The sequence below is a fragment of the Myotis davidii genome, unplaced genomic scaffold, assembly GCF_000327345.1.
Source record: "Myotis davidii unplaced genomic scaffold, ASM32734v1 scaffold116, whole genome shotgun sequence".
Lineage (NCBI taxonomy): Eukaryota > Metazoa > Chordata > Mammalia > Chiroptera > Vespertilionidae > Myotis > Myotis davidii.
This window is the reverse complement of record NW_006290632.1, coordinates 1897963-1915940: the sequence shown is the minus strand read 5'-3', so window position 1 is coordinate 1915940 and position 17978 is coordinate 1897963. Positions and strand designations below refer to the sequence as shown.

The following is a 17978-nucleotide window of genomic DNA, read 5'->3' as shown; positions in this document are numbered from 1 at the left end:
AGCCTTGCACTGATACATGTTGACAACATTTAATCTTAAAAAATTGAAAGAAATGAATTAATATGCAAATTTCATCAGCTTTGTAATAAAAATGTCCTTGAAAAAAAACAGTGAACATGACCCCTGAGGAATTGTGTGAATTATCCCAGCTCAATTCTTTAAGTTAGTCAGAGGTACACGGGTCCGCAAGGAAATCAGTGCAGATTTGACTTGGAAATAATTATGATGAAGAACAAAACACAAGCAGGTTGAATAAATGTAACAACTTGGGAGAAAGTCTTAGTCCTGTTTGTTATTCACTTTGAATTAACAGGATTAGGTTTGTTTTTTTGAAAATAAAGGAACACCACTGTGTAATTTTAACACCTAAGTAAGGTGGGAACAATATTTTCTTAACTATTAATTTTAGTGCATATTAACAATCACATTTGACAAAAATCAAAGTTTTTTTTGAGGATATAATAGAGTGTAGCTTTTTGGAAAAAGAGAGGATTGTAAGAAACTCTCATATTTAGACCATGGTTTATATAGGGTTTCTGAACTGGTCATTTTGACAGAATTGTGTGGTCAACCCACTTGCAATACAAATACAATTGACTGATTTTTATTGATACTGAAGTGGGCAGCCATTTCACTGAATTTACCCAATTGATGGGATCGTGTAAACAGAGTGTCTAGATGTGAGTGAGGTTTATAATAATCTCCATTATAAACACGCAGAAGCTCCGTGTTGAATCACGAGCTCAGGCAGGGAAGCAGCCGTCTCGGTGGGCATGCAACAGTAGCCTCCACCTGGGGTCGGGACCCAACTCCAGGAAGCGACGCTGGGGCTTGGTCATAACAACTGAGTATTTCTAAGTCAAAGTTCAAGGCCTTTAATGTCCCCAACGCAGATATGAATGTTAACAAAGGAGCTTCAACCATTAAACAAAATAATACCCAACCAAATAACATATCCATAACAGCTTACCAGCAGTCAAAATGAATGAGCGAATGGCTTGAGGACAGATATAATTTTCTGTCCTCAAGGAAATTCTAATTAATTTACTTCCCCCCCATTGACCCTCTTCTACTTCCCTCACACCCTTTCCCTCAAAAAAACGCATAGACACGGACAACAGCATAGTGCCCACCAGAGGGACATTCTCATTACTTTAAAGAGATGTATGGACTTTAAGGAAAGACGTGTGGTTTTCACTTCAACCCTTTGCATCTTTGTGCCACAGGCTGGAGAGGCTTTCTCCGTCCCTCAGCACAGTGACTCTTCCGGGCTCTGGGGTCCGAACGGCTTTGCCACGGGCTCAGTCTTTACCTGGGCATTGCTGGCTTTGCCAAGGGGATGTCTGCACAAACGACATTCCAGCTGTTTTTCAGACATCCATATGCTTTCAATGCTGGTTTAAAAGCTAAAAATCACACCAAAACACTGACTGTCTCACATAAAGCCACCAAAGAAGGTTGTTAACAACCTGAAAAAGCCCACGTAGTCTTTTCGAGGCCTGAAGCCCTGCAACTTTCCTGATGTCATAGATTGTATCCTGGGAAGGCAGAGGCACTAGAATGCAGCCTTTGCCCAACCAAATGAACCTCCTCTGTAAGCTTTTGTGGTTCTCTACAAAAGGCCTCTAAGCTTCTCCTTTCTTTCTTCAGTAAAATCCTACTTTTATAGTGCCCTTTGCACCTGCTTGCATAAAGTGAATAACCCAACAGTTTAATTTTGCACTATTCTGTCGGTGAGGAAGTGATATAAAGTTGCAGAAGGAAAAAAAATAAAACCCTCCCTTGGTGTCCAAAATTAATATCTATCAAGTGCAAGGGAAATCTTAATCTTTTTGAAACATTTTTCTAAAATAGATGTTCTTTTATCATATGGCAACATCAAGACTGGTTGGAGGGAGGGAATGAGAAAAAAGGCATTTGGTTAACATGCTGCAGAACAGCACTCTCTTTCCCACCTCACTTCAGGCTGTTCTTGAGAGATCTGAACAGTTGTGTAATAATGAAAAATGGGCGATACTTGTGGGGCATTGCCTGCGCTCACACACCTCCGCCCACGCATTCATCATTCTGCAGGTATTGTCAGTGAAAGTTTAATTGCATAAACACTCTGTAACTGTCCTGTCATATTTCTTGTCAGTCTGGATTCTCTCTCCGGGCTCACTATCTCACAAAACTATAATTGAATTGCTACCAAATCACAAGAGTCCCCCCCACTCCCAAATGAAATCTTTATGAATAGAATTTGTTTTCTATCAGCAGATTTGACAAATTGTGCCAGAGGAAGGGCCCTGGTGATAATTTTTGAGTTTATTCTCAATCTAGCTATTTGCTGAATGCTCTTATCTATTTTTAAAAAATTTTAAAGCCCCGGTGGGGGGATGGGGCGGAGCATCCAACAACCCGAAGGGGCTCTGTGGCAATAATTCCGAAACCAGTGGAAAAACAGGAAGATTATCTCTGCCCCACTGTAAAACGGTACCATCGGTAAATGAAACACATGCAGATTAATTCAGAATTAAGCATGGGATCCGTCAGAGATAAGATTTCAGCAAACTATGTCAATTCTTAGTTATGAGGTATTAAGTACCCAATTTAGTCAAGTGTTTATTCCATTAAATCTTCACTTCATTTCTCCTTGCACCAAACCTCTCGGTGATCATTACTCATGTAGGAGCTCTGAGCAACCTGATTCCTTTGACAGAGTTTTAGGACCATGAACAAATGAAAATTAATCAAAGGCATGGCATGCGATTTACTAAATATGTGATCATGAAATTTTCATGCATTTACAACATGGTCAAAGTACTAATAGTTTCCCCAAACAAATAAGCCAGAATGTATCAGATGTGGAATAAGGCTTATCTTTTGTTTCGTCTTTGTTTCATTTTATGCTCTGGTAAGCCGCATCCCCACTCCTGTTTCACAATACGGACTCTCAGCAAAGGCCTGAATACCAGCCATTCTCTTAAAATTCTATTGGTGGTGTGGGCATGAAACATGGCTCCTGGCAAATAACTCTTAAATGGGCCTAGGCTTCACCCAGATTGACAACTGTCAGATTGTTTATGTTTTTAAAATGTGCTTATCAAAAGCATGTAGGATTGATGGGTGTTTGTAGATGAAGTTATGTTTTTGCAACAGACTTAATTTAGGACTAAGGTTAAGGCTTAGGATAAATGAGTGCATTAGATGATTAAAGAACATTTGTCTTGTGGGACATTTAAGTCATTTATTTATGACACTTAAAAACAAGCTAGGAAAGAAAGCACCATGGGTTTAACGAATCAGCTTTATACAAATGTTAAACTAAAACTAATGACTTTTTTAATGGAACTTCAAGATATGTCAGTTTACTAAATATCCAGAGGCAGAATCAAATGTGCCGTGAAATAAACATGATGAAAAATATTGGAATTTTTAAAAATCACTCAATGCTACGTATATGTGTGTCTATATTCCCACATGGAACTTCTTCCAAAAGTTTTATTTATTTATTTTAATTGCCATTGCTTTCATATTGAGGATCGAGGTCTTTGGCCCCTCTTCAAAGTGCTCTTTTATTTTAGATAGTAGAAAGAGGTATTTTGATGGTAGAGGAATTTGGACTATTGTGCGGCACTATGCTGGGTATGATAAAATACCTTGTCCGGCGACTAGATGGCTCAGGGGATTGGTAATGGGACATAAGGAGCCTTTCACCCATAGGTCATTGGCTTGAATTTTGTCCAGGTTGGCAGTGACTAAAAGTCATTAACATCTCATGACTGCTTGGTGGCCTATGGGAAATGAGTTTCTTAATTTATTTATATATGTAGGTCCACATATAGCACCTACGGCCAGGGCATCTGGCCATCTCTCTTGCTGTTACAGAAGTGTTCTACCCAATCTGCCAACCCTCTCTCTGTGTAATAAGGAGATGGCTGGACACAGGAGAGGAGACTTTTAATTCTCTGTGAGGTCACCAGTTTTACCATTGCTCTTACTGGTGTTTTTATTTGAAGAGGATGTCCCTGGATAAGTGAGAGGCATTGACAAACAGACTGATATTTTACCAAAAAACACAGGACATACTTTAATAAACCATAGAGGGGGGAAGCTTTGAACCCTGGAGAATTTACATGTTTCTATTTTATGATAAATAGGATATGCAATTTTCAAAATTTTCCAGATTTTATGACCAATTGATTAAAAAAAAAGTAAAAGTAGGCAGATGGTATCATCAATCCTAATTATGTGGAAGCTTGAGGCTTGCATAATTAGCTCCTGGCTAACAAGTGACCATGAGGTACATTTCTACCCTTTTCTATCACCTTAGTTTCAAGTCATCATTTCTCCCTTTTTCAAGGTCTCTTAATAATTCTTCTCCAGGACTACTCACTCTCTTCTGAATTAAAGAAATGGCCTTTGGAATGGTTTCTTTTGCTTCCAGTCAACTCTACTCAACACATCCTGCACATTCTTGCAAAAATAAAGGATCAGGTATTAATTTCAGTGAACATAAGTTACTTGTGGATAGGAATCAACGTAACCTCAGAAAGACTATTCTATAGAGCCGCTTAGGAAGGACGGACAGTGCCCCCAGCTGGTGGTCCAGGTGGAGGATAGATAACTACTTTAGGTGGCTATTGAGAAGCAGCCTGGTGGAAAGGTTAAGGATGGAAACTCTGGTGCCAGGCTGCTTGGGTTTAAATTCTAAGCTTTCCACCTGTATGATTTTTCTAAGTTTTTTTTTTTTAAAAGGTCCCCCCCTTTTTTTTAGTTCCTTCATCTGTAAAGTGGGAAAAATAATGGTACCTTCTTTATAGTATTTTGTGAGAAATGAAAGAGGCAGCACCTATAACGGGCTTAGCAGAGTGCCTGACACTTGGCATCCATGCAGTGAATATTAGTAGCTCGGTTGTCTAGGGCATTCAGGGGTCCGTAGGTAGTTGTACAGTGTCACCCTCCCCAAGGGAGGATCCTTCCAAATTCAAAATTTATTTTCGTATGTACTAGTCATCAAATAATGTTTTTATTGGGTCACTGCTCTGTTTAATGAGTTGTCCTAAGAATTTACCATACGAATCTCAGGTGCTTTCCCCTGCAGTCCTGCTCCTCCAAGACCCGGGCCCACACACCTGGGCTTCAGTGAGGAAGACAGGGCTCCTTCCTGGCTCCCTAGTGCTACTGGGATGGGCCTCTGGGTGACCATCTCTACCTTTTAGGTTGGTTTTCTGTGGGGCATGCGAGTCAGCCCTCATCAAAGCCACCCACGACAATTGAGCCTTTCTCTGATTTCTTACCCCAATTGCCTTTTTTTTGTGCCTGAAGTGAGATAGCAGCACGATCCCTCCCTTTTTTCCTTCTGGTTGTTGACTGTGTATAAACCTGATGTGATCAGTTGTCTGAGGGCAGGTGTCACAGCTTCTACCTTTTGGGTTCTCTGTAAGCACCTAGCAACGTCCTTGAAACAAAACAGATCCTAGGGCCACAGTCTTCACTGGTGTGGTGTCAGCCTTTTACCATCTCCAATTTTGATAGAGGGTCATTTTGAGAAATAAATTACTTAAAACATGCCTATTATTATAATTGGAATGTATAGGTAAAACATAATGAAAACTATTCATATTATCATTAATGTTAATTAGAGTACTTGCATTCGAGTATTTGCAAAAAGTTCTACCTTGAGTAGAAAAAGCTTTGAAAGAGTCGGTACAGTTTCCAAAGCTAGCATTTCCTGAATGTCAGTCAGTAAAGTCAGCCTAGTATTAATGAAAGGAGGCAGTATGGGCCACCTCCGCTCCCAGCTCTTCTTTACAGCCAGGGAGATCAATAGCCAGAGGAAGTAATATTCCCGAGAACCTATCAGACAGCAGGCATTTTTAAGGCCAAACAAACAAACTCATAAAACCGTTGACAATGTACTTCTAAGTCCCTGACAGTCGTGGTTCATGTATGTCTGGGTATGTCAAGGCAAATTGCTTCCAAAGAAGCAATGTTCCTGGGCTGTTAATTTCAGGGTTGCAGTTTCAAACCTGAGATAGGCTGGCAAGGCTGCTAGGAGCAGCAGATTGTAATAGAACCTACCCTACTCGTATACTGTAGCGCCTGATTGTGGCCATCACACGGCTGCATTGTATTAACACGCTCTCTCCCTCACATGATGGTCAGCTGCTGAAGGCAGGAGCTTCATCTGTGTTTCCTCAGTGCTTCTTACAATGCCCAACATGTGGCAGACATGGACTCAATGGTTACTGAATCCTAGACAATCCCTATTATCAGGTGGGCCTGGGTTTTGAAAGAGAATTCCCTTTGGTTAATAACAAGTAGAGAGAAGATATAGGTTCTTCTCTCTCTCAAGCTGCTTTGTCAGCTCACAATAGTTGGCTGATGTTTCCCATGGGTCCCAAGAAACCCATGATTGTGTTTCATGAGCAGATGCCTCCTGGAGGATATGGCACCTCCGGATGGACTCCCTGCTCTTCTTGCTTTTCCTCCATCTCATGCCTGCCTTGGGGGCTGGTTTTGAAAGGAGGTGCCCAGAGAAGCTGCAGGGAGCCTGGCCCAGCACTGGCCAAGTGGAGCAGAGAGCAAATGCAGAGACAATTTGGCTGTGCTCCTGGCAGAGGAAGCAGGCACCTAATGGGACCAAGGGACTCAGGGCTGAATTCTGCCCATAATTAATTCAGATGCCACTGGAGTTTCAATGGAAGGAGGAAGGCTGAGGAATGGATTAGATAGTTTTAGTCCTAAGTGAGAGACTGCATTTTTAAAAAAGATGTTTTGGTCCAATGAAATACGCACGGACAGGGTTAGTCAGGGTTCTCTCTGGACTTCAGAAGCCCTTTGGAGAAAATTACTCTGGTTTGATTCCTACCAGGGTCCTATCTCCTTTCTCCGTCTAGTTCCTAGGTTTCCCATCTACTCTGTCCCTAATTTTGTACCCTTAACTCTAATCTTGGCTGATAAACAAACCTGTGTTTGGGGCAAGCCACTTGGAATTTCCATCACTCTCCCCTCATCTATAAAATAAGGATAACACACTGACCTGCCCCAGAGGGAAAGGGTGTGAATTAGCTTCTGTGATTAGCAGTTTCTGTGCTCTGCATACATCATGCTGGTTATGAACGCCAGCCATTATCACGGTGGCCTGAGTGCACTTTGCTGCTAAAGTTATACTCAGGATAAAAGTGCTTGGCAAAGAGCTGACAACTGGAAGTTGCAAACTTTACACAGAAGCAATATTTCCAGCATTTTCCCCAAGCAATCATGAGTAAATTGCTCACTGGGGGTGGAAATGGTTTCCAGCCAGTTCTGCCTCTTCTGATCTGTGCACCCTGCGAAGCTCAGTCAATGCCAGGTAACCGATCCTTCACCGGCTCTTTAGTGCAGAAGAATTCAGAATGCTATAATTTGGACAGCGATGAAATTTCTTTGCAGTGCTATGTATTAAAAGCAAATAGCATTTGCTTTGTTCAAGACAAAAGTTACAGAAGTAGAATCTACAATTTTTAATTGTCCAATGACAAAGACCACCACATTTTTAAAAAAAAAAAATGGGAAAGAACAGGCCAGCCATTAACAATTTATCTTGAGTTTCATTTTAGAAACTGTGAAAATGTACCCCTTATCACTACAGGTAAAGAAAAGTCAAAATTATGACCTGAAAAGCTATATAAAACAACTTAAAAATAATGGGTTTAAAAAATTGATTTTCTAAACCTTCAATAGGTTTAGGAAAAAATGCTACATATAAACTGAGTGAACCTATTTGTATTCTGATAAGAGGTCTGTGTTTCTATTATTGGACGAACCATTTGCTACCCTGTAAATACCACTGTATTCATTTATATAAAAGCTGCACTTTTTGGAGCCACAACCCCTGTGTTCTAAATTCTGAAAGAAAACGTTTCAGAATGTCATACCGAACTATGCTGAGCGCCAACATCTTCTCTGGAACCAGAGGGAGGCTGCCCTTCTGTAGCCACATGAGTCATCAGCACAGATTCTCACAGGTCGGCGTGTGGAGCAGGGGTCCGCAAACTTTATAAACAGGGGCCAGTTCACTGTCCCTCAGACCGTTGGAGGGCCAGACTATAGTTTTTAAAAAAACTATGAACAAATTCCTATGCACACTGCACATATCTTATTTTGAAGTAAAAAAACAAAATGGGAACAAATATAGTATTTGTATTTGCATGTGGCCCACGGGCCGTAGTTTGAGGACCCCTGGTGTGGAGCCTCAAAGGATGCCGCTGTGCATTCTGGGAACTGGCCTGGAAGGGCGTAGCTCAGGCACTGGGCCAGCAGAGCCTTGTGGGAAGAAAGAGATTTTACCCTACTTTTCTTTACTTCTCTCAGACAAGGTCCTAAAAGTACAAGGTTGCTTGCAAATGTTCTCATTGTACACAGACAAGCACACTACAAAGTGTGAGCATACACAAGAAGAGATGACAAGCGTGCCTAGGCCTTGCACAGCAGAAGAGAGCACGGGGAAATATTTATTACCTTCTGGGGAAGTGATCTTATTCAGCTTAGCCTGGAATAAAGGTGACATTTAAGAATAGACTACTTCCTGCATGAAAAAATGGTACTGCATCAGGTAGCTTTTTTGAGGCCAAGGAAGCATTCTGAGTGTGGCCAGGATCTCCTTGTAATGGTACTGGCTTATTTTTGGAGCATACATGTCATTTTCATTGAGGGGTGAAAGGTCATTTCTATTTCATTTAAAAATAACAATGATATAGCTAAGGAAAAGAAATCCTATATAATAGAAGCTTAATATGCTAATTGTCCAGTTGTCCAGTTGACCATTCAACCAATCAAAGCGTAATATGCTAATGATATGCTAAGGCCACTCAGTTGCTCACTGTGATGTGCACTGACCACCAGGGGACAGATGCTCTGACCAGTAGGTTAGCTTGCTGCTGGGATCCAGCCCATCCGGACTGAATGAAATGGGCCAGACACTCCTGGAGCCCTCCTGTGTCTCTCCCTGGCCCCGATCGTGCACTGGTGGGGTCCTTCCGACTGGCCTGCGCCCTCTCACAATCTGGGACCCCTTGCGGGGATATCGGAGAGCCGGTTTTGGCCTGACGGCAGAACGACCAGTTGCTATGACGCGCACTGACCACCAGGTGGCAGATGCTCAACGCAGGAGCTGCCCCCTGGTGGTCAGTGCACTCCCACAGGGGAGTGCTGCTCAGCCAGAAGCCGGACTCACGGTTGGCGAGCACAGTGGAGGTTGGCGAGCACAGCAGCGGTGGTGGGAGCCTCTCCCACCTCTGTGGCAGCTCTAAGGATGTCCAATTGCTGGCTTACAGACATCCCCCGAGAGCTCCCGGACTATAAGAGGGTGCAGGCCGGGCTGAGGGATGCCCCCCCCACCCGGCAGTGCATGAATTTTGGGCACCAGGCATCTAGTAATTTTTATAAGTTTTGGATAAAAACTGAGTTTTTATGTCGAACTGATGATCCCTTTGGGTTATGAAAATATTAGTTTTTGCTAGGTTGCTTTCTGACTATGATATGTGACACTTCCATGTGCACCTGGGTTCCCAGGAGGCAGCCAGTGTGGGGATGGTGCACATATCTGGACCATTACTATAGCTGCAGTACAGAGCCATTTCCTATTCAATTCATGAGAGGTAACCGTGGTACATTATCTGATGGATTTATCTTTGCTGATATTATATGAATATGGAAAAGAATTCAATGTGTGTTTACAGTTTGATAAACATTCAACATAAATTATACATTTTAATTTCATTTATTTGTTGGGGACTATGGAAAGCAGAAATTTCATCGCATACAAACTGCCACTCAGATTGAAGAATCACCAGTTTCCTGAAAAGGTACACTAATTGCAAGAACAAAATTCATTTCCATCTGAAGTGAGTCACTATGGCTTATAATCAGGGTTTTTAAAAGGCAGCAGTGGTGAGCTGTCCTAGTGACTATACAGTTTGTATTTTACACTTCCAGTGGATCCAACATTGTCATCAAGAATAAGTCAACTGCTAATAAACCTCCTTCCATTTGCCAACTTGAATGTCGTGGTTACCACACTGTATCTGAAAGAACTTGGCCTGATCTCTTAGCATTAGCATGCGGAGCAGTCTCCCATGATATTATCTTACATATAATGACTCCAAAAATCTCACAGAGATTAATGGTGATAACATAATTCCAAAAAGTTGCTATTCTACATGCAGAAATATATTGGCAGTAAAAACCAGTCACTGTGTGCCTTTCCCCAGCAGGAGATCTCTCACTTTTCTTTGATTTTTAAAGGCTTCAGATCAATAACTGGAGTGTCATTATTAACAGCTCCCTCAACACCTTGGCCAGCACTAATATTAAATCCATTACACCTTCTGTTTGACATTTGCAGTACGGCAGCTAGTGCGGTAGATACAGTCACATTGTCTGGGGACTGGGGTTGGATGTGGGGTTAGGAAGATGTTTTCCCCTTGCCTGACTTCTAAATTCAATTCATTGATAGGAAACTTGAACCAATAATAAGAAGAAAAGAACCCTGCACCCCCAACAACCCTATATTAGGTGGTAGATAATTCACCCATAAAAGTACGAGTGTATCTCATATCTAAGCAGTTTTTCAAACAAAATATTGATCTGAACCTCAGACACTTTTTTATATTCATCTGTTCCTCTAATTATATCACTTGTGAAAATTGTCTAATGATTTCAGAAGAATAGAGCTCCTGTAGAAACAGGAGCTGATCAAATGGACCGTAGCACAGAGGCATATGTAGAAAAGACAGATTATTTCCAGCCAGGCAAGTACTCAACTGCTTCAGTTTTGCTTGCCTTTAAAATATCCAGGACATACAGTAGGCGAAAGGGCATAGAGATCATTCTACTGCAATGATTATCTTCACCGCCCCCCCCCTCCCCCAACCTGCTCCCGCAAACAAGCTAGATCTGCGTGGAACTTAACCTCTATTTTTAGACAGCAAATGGTTAATGGTGTTGCTGTAGTTATCCTTCACCAAAAGTACTGTCTCATACATTTTGCTAAATTGTCTAATTCCTGGTGCAGTATTGATTTCTCCCTCTATGAGCTCGCACCCATTCAGTAAGCCGCAAGAACCTCTCGTCCTGACTGAATTCCCTCCAAAGCAGGACCCAGGCACGTGACTCCTGACAGTGGTCCTATAGCTGGGAACTGATTGTTAGCTGGTGGGAAACAAACCACTGGAGACAGAGAGGAAATTTTATGTTATAGTGAGAAACATGACAGGAAAAGTGAAAAAGCAGGCTACCAGAGCATGTACTCGTGTGTTATGCTATTTAAGCAAACAAAGGAACCCCACCACATGACCGTACATGTGTATAGGAGCAGAAACCAACCGGGAAGGATGGACATAGAGTACATACATGGGGTTCTCTGGGGGTCATGCCATGTTGGTTGCTTTTTGTTTCCTGTATTTCTGGACTTTTTACAACAAATTGAATTAATTTTATAATTGGAGGAAAACCAACCTGTTTTAGTAAGAAGGAGGAAGGCGTAAAACCAACAATGTTATGACCTAACCTGAGTAATATTACTCTTTGCTGCCAAAACAGGGAGATTTTCAAAGTTCCTTTAGGACAGCAGTTCTCAACCTGTGGGTCGCGACCCCTTTGGGGTTCGAATGACCTTTTCACAGGGGTCGCCTAAATACATCCTGCATATCAGAAATTTACATTACGATTCATAACAGTAGCAACATTACAGTTATGAAGTAGCAACAAAAATAATTTTATGGTTGGCTCACAACATGAGGAACTGTATTTAAAGGGCCAGAAGGTTGAGAACCACTGCTCTAGGATTTCTTAAAAGAGCTGCTTTTCTGCTTATTAAGTGTTTAAAAGATACAGCATTGAAATTTAGTAAGAGGGTAGCACTCATAATCCCAAGATTACAGAATCATTAAGAGTGAGGAAAAGAGTCACGCAGATCCACAAAAAGAAAACGACCCACGCAGACATCACTCCCAGAGGCTCTGTGCTTCTCTGGGGGCAGGAGCTTGGGGGACAGCTGGGGCAGCTCCGGACAGGCACACCGGAACCCCTTCACTTTCAATACGGCTGCCTATTTATTTTTCTTACACCTGCCTTAAGAGTTCCCTAAAAGAAAGATATTACTAAGCTATTAAGAAATGTGCATACATATAAAATATTTATCTGGGTTTGCTGTCCAGTCTACAAATTTTTTTCCCCTCTCTCATTATCTTTTTTTAAAAATATATATTGTATTGATTTTTTTACAGAGAGAAAGGGAGAGGAATAGAGAGTTAGAAACATTGATGAGAGAGAAACATCAATTCAGCTGCCTCCTGCACACTCCCCACTGGGGATGTGCCCTCAACCAAGGTATATGCCCTTGATCAGAATCGAACCTGGGACCCTTCAGTCCGCAGGCCGATGCTCTATCCACTGAGCCAAACCAGCTAGGGCTCTCTCATTATCTTGAGGCTGGTTGAAGACAAGACAATCAAAGGACTGGCAGTTCAAAGAAAAGGAATTCCGATCATGGCACAGTATCATGCCTCTTAGGCCGGTTTAGTCACTTGCTTCCTTTTATTATTATGCCAAATGTTGTTTAGATTTCAGTCATTTAGTAATGCTACAGTGAACACATCAGGGCTTCTGAAAATTTTCCTACCTACCAGTCCCCTCATTTTCATAATCATCACATATTGATATCCCTTTCCCACCACATTATACTATTATTTCACAAAGAATCTGTGTTTTACCAGAGTTTAAAAGATTATGATGCAACGAAGAACACTCTTCAAAAATGTTCCTCCGCGTTATTAGGAATTAGGAAATCTTGTTAAAATTCTTCCAGCTTTTAAGAAACATAAGCAGCTTTGGGATGTAGTGCCTGACATGAACTTTTAAAGTAATTCCCTTGGAGCAATGATCTGCATTAGTGAGGATATCCAGCCAAAGGGAGCTCCCCACCCCGCTTCTCAGTATTTGAGCAGTCAGTCTAATTGCCTTTTCAAGCCAAAGACTGAAAAGAACCCACACTGCAGACTTTGAAAGCAAAGTGCGTTTACCCTTCTCTAATGGCAGGAGGGACCCTCGCCATCAAGGGAGAGAAACCTTCTTATGCGACTGTCGCTAATGAGCCCAGGTTGTTCAGGAGTGTGCTTAGAAAGCAGAGTTTTTGATTTTACTAGTTAGCTTGGCTCAAGAAAGCAGGGGAAAGAAACCCAAGTAACTTCTCAATCACACCTCAACTGTTAAATGACAGCACAGCCTTAAGGGGGGTATGCTACTCTAAAACCCAGAATGAAAAGATGCCCGGTGAGGGCTGAGGGCTCCGAGTGCACCTAGAGTTGCTTTCTGCCAACTGTGCTTCAGAGAAGGCCCGGGTCTAGCCGAGCTCTACGTGCAACCTTAAATCGGTGTGATTTGGACTCCAGCTTAGGATATCCTAGCAGAACGGGTTTACAGGCTGTGGATATTTTCCTCCCAATCAAAGTCTTTTCCGAGTGACAGTCACCCTGAACGTGTTTGTGATTGTGGAGACATCAAGCTCGGTGTGAATCAGCAGTGTAAGCGGGCTACTAAGAAGACCTAGTTCCACCATAGGTGGTGTTAAGAGAAGTACAGCAGCCCGAACGGAGAAAGGCCACAGAGGGCCACACTCAGTTCCTACACTCATATTTTTCTAGGGTCACCGCAAACTGAAGCACAGCCAGGGGAGGGTGACTAGGGTGGCGAGAGTCTTAGGAACATGCATCATGGCCGTGGAATGAGGCGGTTGGACCTGGAAAGGAAGGCAGGCAGGAGGAAGGGGCATTCGGGGTAAGTGATTTCATATATTTGAGAAGTTATGATGGGCAGAAAGGAGTGAATCTGAAAATGTGGTCTCGGAGGGTAGACCTTGGATCAGAGGGAGAAGCTACAGCAACGTAGACTTCGGCTCCATGTTAGGGATCATTTCTATTAGAGCTGCTCCCCGCAGGAGTGGGTAGCCTAGTACCCACTTAGCTTCCCATCAGGAGCAAGTTCCAGCAGAGACTGGAAGGTTACGTATTGGTTTTGCTATAAAGGGATGGCTCTGTAGGTTGGAGGTCAGATGAAAGGATTATTGACAATCCTACTTAAAGTGGTAGTTTGTGATTCAGGGAAACAAAGCCCACATTGCTCAGGCTTTCGTTCACATGGAGATTTATAAACTTGGATTCTTACACACTGAGTGATTTTCCTGGGCAGCCCAGGCTCCCCTGTCCCAGTCTACATGAAGGAATAGACAACTACGTGCTTGTGCTGCGTCTCCATCTGCCCAGATGTGAACATCCTAACGACTGAAAAAGCCGTTCCCATGATCTCACTGACACATCTATTCAGTAAAGTCAGTGAGCAATGCTGTAAGAATATGTGACCACACCCCCCAACGAAATTTTCATTTGTAAGTAATAAAGAGCAGTCTTCACTACTCTCTTTCTCAGGCGTGGAGCTCACTGGAGAAGGAAGCTCACTTGTGGACAGATACTGCCCTACAAGCTGCAGGTGACCCAAATGAGAAAACATGGATTGGTTTTAGATGGAATTAAATTATTTTCCAAAAAAGGACAACTATGTTTTTTTCCTTCTGTGTGAGCAAACACGCTGTGATTATTTATAAGCAGGTCAAATTAAAGTATTTCCTTAGAAGTATGTACAGTTATTTTAGTGGAAATCTTTAGAGCTCCCCCCCCCCGTTTTTATCTCTATAAAAATGCTTTTGTGTTGTGAATCTGTTTTAAAACAACATATCAAATAAAGGCAAGCATCTTTAGAGTGCAAAAATAATTTCTTAAATAAGCAAATAAAACTTTGCACTTCAAATCAGGCCTTGATTCATTAAAAATCTTAAACTTCTCATGAGAAAAATTAACATTTAAACCAGTGCTGCTTGGCCAATCACTCCACCACACAAGAATATGAAATATCTCCTCTAAAAAAGTACAAAAAGGACAAAACCACAAATGTGGAACTTCAATTAATTTAAAGCCCCAATCAGCAAAGAATAAATCCTTCGCAGATCTAATTACCAGCGCTCTCGGAAGACCCAGGCCGACCAGCCAATCTTCCCCGTGTTTGAACAGCTTGATGAACTAGGGGACTGATGGATATCAAGTCATTTTGTTTAATTTATAAATGGATTTTCCCCTAATACTTAAATTATCATCAGTACAACACAATGAAAATGGGAACATTCTGAATGCAAAGTCTATAAGAGTCCTGGAAGGAATCCCAATGAGGAATGTCACCTCTGTTCATTCCTCTATACAATTGATCTAATTAAATACTGAGGGTAGAAAGGCAGTTTAAAATGTAGCCATTTCTGTTTTCTTTTTAGCCCTAATTTATCTGTTCACATCTTTCAAGTACCTTCTGATGCTTACAAAAAAAGAAATTGAGATTTCTGCAAGTCCCTCATACTTTTAATTCTCTGTAAGCTAATATTCAAAAAGACCCTGCTATAGATTTTGCTGAATAATAAATAAATGCATTACATTTAGCCACGGTAACAATAAAAGGAAGAGGGCTCTCTAAATCTGAACCTTTCCCTCCAATAATTTGACAATGAAACTAAAGGCACTAGTGCCTTCTATATTTATTGTTCAACTGAAATCAGATCCCTGGATTATACTTATTAGAATGTCTCCTTATTTTCAAATCTCTTCTTTATTTAATTACTGCCTGGGACAGAAAGCTGCATGGAATTGTTAAATACCATTAAACCTATTTATAATCTCTTCACACTGGCAACTTGTGTGCAATCATTGGCAAAGGTCCTGCCCACCAACCCACACGTTGGGATTGCAATTCCCACCTGGCTCGGGGGTCTCTGACTGGGAGGAGGAAGATGCTGAGCTGGCTCCGTCCTCAGTGGTACCCTGGGAGAGGAGACCCCGCCCAGGTGGGAGCTTCATGCCCAGCTGCTCTGCCATCTCCACGTGGTCCCCGGGGTGGACATAGTCAAAGACGCTGCTGCCTGTCAGCTCCACCTACAGGGGGAAGAGAAAGAGTGGGAAAGAGAGGTGTCACAGGCTTTCAATGTCATATTCAGGACCACTGTGATTCAGAGTCTGAGCAGAAAAGGAAAGGTACGCAGCCCCCCGAAACAATCATGATTCCAAGTCATTATCCTCAAATGCTTAAGGATTCTTGAAATTGAAAGAGAAAGATTTTTTTTCACATGTATTTATTTAGCAATTGTTTAGGAGAGTTTTTTCTCAAACACTGTTGTTTGCATAAAGCCCAAACATCCTGTGAAATGTGGGTGAGGCTGCCTTGAGTTCAGCTGTGTCATCCACGCATCATCAAATGCTCGCATGTTGGGTGTCAGCCGGATGATTGACTGAATTCTCCAGTTTTCTATTGAGAAGTTGGAGCTTTGTATAGAAATAGCCAGAGACAGCAGATGAGTGTTTTCCTTAAAGCACACAGATTCCCAAGATGCGTATTTTTACATACCAGCTTATTTCTATGTAAATTTAAATGGAAGAAGTGCTGCTTACAAATATATGCAAAGGCATAATGTTTTCATTAAATATTACTCATTAGCTCTGTAATCATATGGAGAATTTTCCACGCAAAAGAGGTCAGCTGGGGTCTGCAGCGGCCATTTTGTTTTTCTGCTGGTATCAGCTTGTTTTGCCTTCAATCTAATAAAATTCATGGTACAAATCTCCTTGAGGGCTTTAAAATGTTTTATTTTGTAGACTCTTTGTATCAGGCTGAGCCTGAAGGTAGAGAATGAATAGGAAATATCAGAGGGGGCTCAGCCTGAAATGGAGAAACTGCTTGTTTCAGTGCTAAGGGGCCAGAAATTGCTGCTAAGGATCGGCCTTACCTCTGTACTCCTCTGATGCTATAGCGCTTCCTTCCTCCCAAGAATAGCAATCATGCTCCTAAACTAGTGTAGTGGGGTTATAGGTACTATGACAGGAAGAGATGGATCAGCAACAGAACAAGAAAAAACGCTTCCCCGGGTCACTAATGGGTTTCCCAGTCCTCTGCAGTTGCATGGGCTCGGGCCAGCTATGATGTGCCACAGGAAATGCCAGTTCAGGGGGTCACAGTTTCTTGGTGGATATTTACCTAAAACCCCTTCCTATCTCATCACCTTTCCTGTGCAATTTGCTTCACGCCTCCGAATTCCACCTGAATGCCTGCACCCTTTCCTGCGAGAAGGAGGGTTGTCACAGAGAGCCAAATCCCCGGGCAATCACTATCCCCAGATCTCCAAGTCCCGGGAAGATGAGCACATCCACTCCCAGGCCCTATTTGATTAAAATCTTAACAGGCTACACATCTTCACCATCTATCAATTAACAGAGGTATAGCCAGAAAAACGGGAGGCTAAATTCAGTTTGGTTAATAGCTATTCCTGAAAAAGGCTCGCATAAGTTTTACCGAAAATGAGGTACTTTCTCTCTGCTATTAAATTACACTCTCCTACTGTATTACCCTACTCCTGACTCTATCATTTTACAATAACTATTTCCTCCATTTGATATTGTTACAGAGAGTAAATCAGAATTCATAAGTGATCAGTTCCTACCCTCTGGGAGGGAGGGATTACATGGAAATAATCCCTTTAATGTGCGCCTTGCCTCTAAGCATTTCACACAGCAGTAAATGGGTAAGCTGACTTTGAGCAATTAGGAAATTAAATGAAACTAATAAAATGTGTGTTTTAATATTTCTTGATGGTTATTTTGTTTGGGGATTAGTGAATATGAGGGAGTCTCTTTTTCATTCTTCATGGAGTCCAAGTGCACCACTTTAATAAATATTTCTGTCACTTTCCTCAAACTCCAAGCCTTTCTCTAATACTGAAATGTAGCTTTTGGCACAGACCATGGATTGTGATAAGATGACAACACAGGTGGGAGATCCAGTAGAATTTTAGGGGTCCTGGTTACTGAATATTCATGTAAGCCAATCGTATGGAGGAAGAGGAGGAGGAGGAGGAGGAGGAGGAG

At 41.9% G+C, this 17978-nt stretch overlaps 1 protein-coding gene across 1 annotated transcript in view; it reads right to left on the bottom strand.

The window, feature by feature from the left end:
- The window catches only part of NPAS3 (neuronal PAS domain protein 3), an 815671-nt gene that overhangs the window by 109404 nt on the left and 688289 nt on the right, over positions 1–17978 (bottom strand). Inside the window, exon 6 of the mRNA XM_015563843.1 lies at positions 15821–15995. Coding sequence (XP_015419329.1) covers positions 15821–15995 — 175 coding nt within the window. The remainder of the gene's footprint in view (positions 1–15820; positions 15996–17978) is intronic.